General features: G+C 50.1%; 1 protein-coding gene across 1 annotated transcript in view; it reads left to right on the top strand.

Annotated features, from left to right (window-relative positions):
• Window positions 1-4598, top strand: part of LOC110290857 (epoxide hydrolase 1) — a 28080-nt gene extending 23482 nt beyond the window's left edge. The window contains exons 6-9 of the mRNA XM_021157704.1: window positions 78-286; window positions 2128-2236; window positions 3630-3755; window positions 4172-4598. Of these exons, the coding sequence (XP_021013363.1) occupies window positions 78-286; window positions 2128-2236; window positions 3630-3755; window positions 4172-4373 (646 nt within the window). The 3' untranslated portion in view covers window positions 4374-4598. The remainder of the gene's footprint in view (window positions 1-77; window positions 287-2127; window positions 2237-3629; window positions 3756-4171) is intronic.
• The last annotated feature ends 3534 nt before the right edge of the window (window positions 4599-8132 follow it).

The following is an 8132-nucleotide window of genomic DNA, read 5'->3' as shown; positions in this document are numbered from 1 at the left end:
CCCCTCCTTCCTTCTCCCTCTCCTCTCCTGTCCTTCCCAGCAGCCGAGCTCACCTGTGCCTGTTCCTCTGCCTACAGCCACGTGAAAGGTTTGCACCTGAATATGGCTTTCATTTCAAGAAACATTTATGCCCTGACCCCTCTCCTGGGCCAACGTTTTGGGAGATTTCTTGGCTACACAGAGAAGGATCTTGAGCTCTTGTACCCATTCAAGGAAAAGGTTTTCTACAGCATCATGAGGGAGAGTGGCTACTTACACATCCAGGCCACCAAGCCGGACACTGTGGGTAAGCACACCGGGGCAGTGGGGCCCAGAGGGAATCTCACTGCCCCTGAGAGCACAGCCTACAGCAAGAAACCCCTGACAAGGAAGCAGAAATCTTTGTTTTCTCTACTGAGAACTGAACCAGGGCATCACACTGTATGACAAGTGATCTGTCACTCACCACAGCTAGAGTTCCATGTATGATAGACAGAGGCTATGGGAACCCCACAAGTTTTAGGCTAGCCTAGTCTACACAGTGAGTTTTAGGCCATCCTGGGAGACATATAGCAAGATGCTTGACTGGTGTGGGGGAGGGGTGTTGTAAAGAAAAAAGAAAAGAAACTAAAAGTTGTAGTTTATAAAGAAAATTATAAATGCTCAAACAAACAATAGTTTGTTCAAAGGTATGGAGAATACAAATCGTTTTGTAGTGAATACAAGGCTCATTAGCACCCAGAGTAACCAAGCCTGATGATACACGGAGGCCTGGTGCCTCAGCAAGGTCTGTAGCCCAGCTGCTCTGGAGGCTGCAGCAAGAGGATCCAGAAAGGCCTGTGTGCCTTGGACCCTATTTCAGAATAGACAAACATGCTGGGAGGCAGCTGAGTGGGAGAATCCTTACTTCAAGCCTGTTAAGTCCCTAGGTCCAACCCCCAATGCAGAAGGGGAAAAAAACTACTGAAAAAAAGGTGTTTCTTCTTGATAGGCCAGAATCATTTGAACTTTCCTGGTTTTCTATCTTTGACAGAGCTGTGAAGAAGCTAAAAGGCAGAGCTAGGTGGGACCACCCTAGAACTGTGGTTCTCAACCTTCCTAGTGCTTCAGTTCCTCATGTTGTGACTCCCAACCTTAAAGTTATTTCTCTTGTTATTTCATAATTATAATTTTGCTACTGCTATGAATCGTTGTAAATATCTGATATGCAGGATATCTGATATGCAAACCCTGTGAAAGGGTCATGGGACCCTAAAGGGATCACAACCCACAGTTTGACAATTGATGCCCTAGAAGATGCAAGGACTGTCAGGTGTCCTCTGGATGACCCCCGAGTCCACTCAGAGGACACCTGGGACTCAGTTTGCCCACTGTGGAGGCTCCCACAGTTCCCATGGTAGCTCCACGCCCACAGCAAGAACACCTCCTGACCACAATAGCACTTTATAAAGTCAGGCTTTCTTTCCCGTTGCGATGCAGATGTTCGTGCTATGACTGGGAATGTAAAAAATCCAAAATACAGCAGAAAGAAGTCAGTCTCTGGCTCTCCTGCCTTCCAGCCACACTCCCCAGAAGAGCTCACCAGCATTGTCCCTTATACATGTTGTAAATGCAGGTCCACATGACCCAGACTCAGTCAATGGCCTCTTTCTGTACCCCTTGCTCCCCTAACTAGGGGTCCTAGGGCGCTGTTGCCTGTACTTATCCTTCAGGGACTGAAGTCACACAGCGAGGACTCCGTGTTCTTGCTCCTTTGGTTTACCATGACCCTTGTGAGTTTCTGTACTGCTGTCCCTACCATGATGTTTAATGCTGGTCATGGCACCTAGGGCCTCAGGAATGCTATGCATATACTGCCCCCTGTTGGTTCAATGACTGGAATTGTATTTTAACTAGTGGGTATATTAAGATTTATTTGTAATTAACTATCAATTTTACACCAAGATACAGCCCATATGGTCTGTGAATCCCATGAGATTATAGGAAACATTGATCTCCTCTTGCTATATGAGGCTACTCAGGCCAGGGCTTCAGACATAAGGTGCACAGCTAGACCTGCCGCCCCTCTGTGGCACCCACATACTCTCTCATGGAGTCACATACTCTCTGGGGCCAGGCTTGAACCCCTCCCTTGCTCCTCCCATCCAGGCTGTGCTCTGAATGACTCTCCTGTGGGCCTGGCTGCCTACATCTTAGAGAAGTTCTCCACCTGGACCAAGTCAGAATACCGTGAACTGGAGGATGGAGGCCTAGAGAGGTGAGGCCCCACCTTTCCGTCAGAACTCATCCCCAGGCTCTGCCTCTCTTGACCTGACATTCTACCCCTGTCTCCAGACACCCCATAGGGAAGCCAGCAAGCTTCTTCCCTGCTTGGCTTGTGCACCTCCTACTCTAGGCCCTCATTAGGAATGGGGAGGTAGACACAAGAAAAGGTCTGTGACTTGTTCAGCACCATAGTTAGGGGTCAGACAAATTATGTGTGCCAGGAAGTCCCCACAGCAGCAAATACCCTTATGGAAGAATAGCTGAAGCCTGTCACTTGGGCCCTAGACATCCATGAGCTCTGCGGAGAGCGGTGGGAGGGGACAGAGCTGTGAGATTACATGGGTGTGAGGGTAACTGCTGTTTCCTCTGGCACAGTGCTCTGTCACAGGAGCTTAGCCTGATGCCAAGCTCCTTTTTGGCACTGTCACACTGAGGTGGCAGAGACTGCAAGACATCCTGGTGGGGCCACAAAGGTAGCGCTTGGATAAGATATTGTACAGAAGAGAGAGTTCCATGTGGTCTGCTTGATCCTTGGTAGATATCACAGAGCATGTGAGTAGCAGCATCTAAGGATGCTGGGAAGTCGTACTGACTACAGAGAAAAGACAGGAAAAGACAGAGGGACAGACAGACTAAGAGGACAGAGTCTGATAAGAGCCTAACTCCTACAGACCCAAGCAATATACACAGTTACAGGGTGCAGGACTGAGAGGGAATAGGAGTGGAAGTTGGGTTGGGGAGGGCAGCTGGTAGAAAGGGGTAACATGAGATCAGATAGTGCAGCCACCACAGGGAAGAGGGGCTAACATGGCCAAGGAGGCAGATGAGGTAACTCACCCGCAGATCACAATTCCTCTGGGGCAGAAAAACCTTGAAACTCTAGCCCCAGACAGAGTGGGCACTGGTGTCTTCTAGACTAAGATGTTCTCATGGTAAGGGTGGTTGGGCCATGGTAGGCCCGTGGCCATCAGAACACATGCAATGTTGAGACTTTCAGAGAAGTCAGCAGCCGGGATTGATTGGGTCACCAGGGTTAGTAGACCACGTGGAGCTAAAGCTAGTCACAGTGAAGACTAAGAAGACTGTAGGCCTGAAACACTGATGTCAGCGAGTGTCATGGAGGGGATGAGAGCCTTTGGCAGTGGGCAATCTAAAGCCAAACACAGCAGCTCTTCTACAGCACAGACAGCTACCAGGGAATGCTGGAGCTGATCTCTGTGGAAGGCCACACCCCTGAGTGGCAGGTATAAGTCATTAGTCCTGCCCTGGGCTCCCAGCATGTGAGAGGTAGGCATTGTCTGTTGTGGTGACCCTGAAGGAGGCAGCCCTTTATTCTTGACAGCCATAGCTTTCACTGAGCCTGGGCATCCTGTGTGCTTTCCCAGGAAGTTCTCCCTGGAAGATCTGCTGACTAACATCATGATCTACTGGACGGCAGGAACCATTGTCTCCTCCCAGCGCTTCTACAAGGAAAACTTGGGCCAGGGTGTCATGGTCCATAGACATGAGGGGTAAGCCTGGCTGAGCAGGGGGCGGGGCTGGGGCTAGGGGATGGTTACCATCTGTCCTTTAACTCAGAGAAGGCTTGATGGACAGGTGAGAAAGATACCAGACATCCTGAGTATCCACTTCTTCAGGGTTGTCAGGTACTTTGGGATTCACAGGCCTATGTAGAGACCCTCAGGTGAGAGCAAAGAGATGGCCTAGCAAGGTGGGCATCAGAGGTTGCCCATTTCCTGCTTGGGTGACCCTCCCTGGCAGACAAGGTCCCTAATGAATGAAAAGGAGGGTCTATAATGGGAGGGTAGTGGAAGCCCTTGCCATTATGGCTCCATCTTGGAAGACCTAGCCAAGTCCTCCCCAGGGCCTGTGAGTCCTCTCTGGGAACAGGAGAACACAGCCCCTCACTCATCCCTCTTCCCCACAGGATGAAGGTCTTTGTGCCCACTGGCTATTCAGCCTTCCCTTCTGAGCTACTGCATGCCCCAGAAAAGTGGGTGAAGATCAAGTACCCCAAACTCATCTCCTATTCCTATATGGAACGTGGGGGCCACTTTGCTGCCTTTGAAGAGCCCAAGCTTCTGGCCCAGGACATCCGCAAGTTCGTGTCCCTGGCTGAGCTGCAGTGATGACACTACACACCAACCATGGCTTTAGCAGCAGCCCTGGTTCCTTCCCAGTCACACTTATGGAAGATGTCCCCTTCCAGAGGAATAAGTTTGTTCCCTGACCACACTGGGGGACCCAGACTTCAACCCGACAGAGTCCTCTCTTACCACCCCCATATGCTTCACCCCACTGCATAGCTGTGTTAAGCTGCATGGCTTTAATGATAAATGGATTTATTTCTAAGAGTGTGTGGGCCAGATACCTTGTGTTTCTTAGATACCCACGTGGATCTTCCATTCCAAGAGAGTTGCTGTGCCCTCCCCATCCCCTGTCTTGGAGAGTCCTGCTGGGCCCTCTGACCTTGGCCCTGCTGATTAGGACAGAGGGACACTTAGGTGCCACCAGCAGTCAAAGCCATGCTGCCTAGGCAGCCTCAGGAGACCCCTGGCAGCTCTTGAGCCACTCCCAGTACACAGGGCTCTGGGAACAGAGAATATATGGCTTGCAGTTGTCATTGAGAAGGCCTAAGTATCCCAGGCCCAGTCATGTCTCCAAATGAGCCCAGAGTGGTCTGCAAAGCTGTTTGGTCCCATGGTGCTCGGCTGAGGTGGAAGGAAGGATTCCTCCATGTTTGGCTCTGTTCCACTAGAGCAGGGCCTCTCCCTGTCATGACCCTATGTCTCAGGCATTCCCTGGGGCAGCTTGGAGGATGCTCTTAGCCAAATGTGGCTGCCTAGCTCCAGTATCACACTGGGAAAACACTAAGTGGTGCCTGACTTTTTTGCAGTCGGGGGCTTCAGGGCTAAGAACCCTCCAACCCCCACCCTGCCTGTCCCCAAGTCTCCACCTCCACTCTGTCTTCACATCCCTCTAGAACTCTCATGGCACTGAGCCTTCCACCTTAGAATGAACAGACACTTGAGGAGCCTGCTAGAATCCCTAGGAGGGCAGAGAGATGGGGTCTTACCAGCTGGGCCCAGTGGGTGCTTTATTTATTGTGTTCTTTAGCTCTCTTTATTCTGGTGACCTCAAACCTCCACTCTGATCCAGCCAGAGTTCCAGGTAACATGATACAAAAACACAGAACAACATATGTGGAGATATGTGTGCCGCTGTTAGGAACATGCTACAATTGGCAATGGCAGGTACCTGGTCCCTACGCCTCCCTGTGGGGCGTCCCTAAGTGGGGCTGCACCGAGGTTCTGGAACCCAGCTGGACTCCATCTCAGAGCTGACTACTGCAAGATAGCAACAGAGATGCTTCCCTCACCTCTCAGTGGAAACACACCTTCCTGGTGCTGCGTTCTGGGAGAGCCCCACTTTATATGGGAAACCAGGCTGGCTGTGGAGATTTGTCCCTTATACTCCTGCCTGGCACAGGCTGAGAATGAAGGCTCTCCCCCACCCCTCTGATCTACTCTCTTGCTGTTGAAGGCCCTCTGGTGTCCCTGGGTAATGATGGTCTCTGTGGATCTTCTCATCAGGACTCTCTTAGTGTTGGCAGGGCCTCAGATGTCCTTCAGTAATGATATTATCTAAAGACCTTCTCATCAGGGACTTGTACAAGGACAGACAATTCTAAGAAGAGCCTCTGACCTCAGAGAAACATCAGCTGGCAAGGCCAGGGCTGCTTCCCTGCCCTGGGTAGCAGCCATTACTGCTCTGAGGTCCCGGGGCTCAGAGACTCAGTCTCTCCCGATAGCAACATCTGAAGGCTAAAGACAGGTAGACTCAGGAAGGAACGGGGTCCTGTGTCTCCTGGCACCTCTCTGGCACTTCCCTCTAGCAAATGTCCGGTAAGATTGCTGAATTCAGAAGGGCGTGTGTTTGCCGCCCCCTTGTGGCTGTCTGGGCACCTCACACGGGCACATGAACGGCCAGTGACAAAACTTCAGGCACCCACAGAACCTTCTGTTGTGGCTGTACTGAAGGCCCAGTTCTCCAGACAGTGGGTCCGAGAGATGGCCAGTGAGGAGGGCACAACAGCCCAGGGCATGGGCATCCATCCTACAAAGCTGCCCCTTTACCTACAGAGGAGGTCTTTCAATATTCTGAACAATCCAAACAGCTAAGATACATGAAACTGCTGAAGCCTTACCCACCACTTCCTGCACACGGTGACTGGGTCTGGCACAGTGTGTAGTGCCGCTATCGAGACAGGGTTTCTCTGTATAGCCCTGGCTGTCCTGGAACTCACTTTGTAGACCAGGCTGGCCTTGAACTCAGAAATTCGCCTGTCTCTGCCTCCCAAGGGCTGGGATTAAAGGCGTGTGCCACCACGCCCAGCTTTAAAAAAAGAAAAGAAAAGAAAAGGCAAGGACTTCTTTTTCTTCTTCATAATTCTGTGGATCAAAGATTTGATCTTCAAGGGTCTCACTCAGCATCTGATATCTTTTTCCTCATATGTTAAAAACACTCACTTTTTGCATAAAGGAGTCTATCCGATCTGAAGTCCTGTCTTGTCAGTCTGAATGCCACATGATGTCACATGATGTCCCAGTGGGGGCATCAGTAAGTGGAATAATGGCCCCTCGCCCCAAGCACTGGCCGCTGGTCCAGTTGACAGTACTGAAACTGGAGAGGAAGGGGCAGGAAGGTAACCTGGTGGGAATGCATGGGAACAGGCTTCACGCAGGGTGTGAGGGGCACAAAACTATCTATGGTGGCTGATGTGTGAGTGCGCTCAAGAGTTTATTTCTAAAAGGAGATACAAATTTGAAAGAAAACCAAACTAACCCTATTTCTAGAATACATGATCCTATCCTTAAAAGATTCTAAAGGGGGCTGGAGGGATGGCTCCGCAGTCAAGAGCACTGACTTCCAGTGCTCTTGACTGCTTTTCTTCCAGAAAAACCTGACTTCCTCCGCACCTGTGAAACAGATCACAACCATCTGTGACTCTAGGTCCTGGGGATCTGCCGCCCTCTTCTGGCCTCTGAGGGTAACCAGCACACATATGGTACACAAACATACATGCGGGCAAAACATGAAGTAAAACACTCTTAACTTGGTGAACAGCGAAGCCAGGGATACAAAGGCAGCAGACGAAGCCTGTCGCTTTCCTATGCACCAATAACAAACTTGAGAAAGAACTCATTCTCCATGCACAATAGCTTTTAAAAAGTAAAATGCCAGGGTTAGAGGGATGGTTCCACAGTTAAGAAGACTGCCTGCTCTTCTATAGGGTCAAATTCCCAACATCCATATGGTGACTCAGCCATCTGTGACTCCAGCACCAAGAGATCCAATGGCTTGTCTGGCCTCTGTGGGGCACCAAGCATGTGTGTGGTGCACAGACATACAAGCAGGCAAAACACCCATATACATAGCAGAATAAACATCTAAAGTTAATATTGAAACAAAATAGGAATACATGTATATAAATGTAATTCTTGGGGGATTTTCTTCGCACGCACGTGCGCGCGCACACACACACACACACATGCTCTCAAATAACTGCAGGACATTACTACACCTGCTCTAGCCCATTCTTGATCTCAAATAAGGACACAGAGACTTGGTATTTTTATAACAAGCTGAAAGCCCAAACTGGGCAGGTTCTGAGCTATTCTAAGCCAACAGGACATAAAAAGGTTCTGTTACTTGCCATCTGGTCTTGTTCTGGCTCTCTCTGTCCATGTGTGTCCTCATGGCTGCTCTTTCATGGCAATCTCATGTGAATCTTCCTGTTCTCTCCACATGGTTTCTCCACATCTCATGGTCCTTCTCTGCTCTTCTCTCTCTCTCTCTCTCTCTCTCTCTCTCTCTCTCTCTCTCTC

The sequence above is a fragment of the Mus caroli genome, chromosome 1, assembly GCF_900094665.2.
Source record: "Mus caroli chromosome 1, CAROLI_EIJ_v1.1, whole genome shotgun sequence".
NCBI lineage: Eukaryota > Metazoa > Chordata > Mammalia > Rodentia > Muridae > Mus > Mus caroli.
This window is presented reverse-complemented; position numbering and strand designations above follow the sequence as displayed.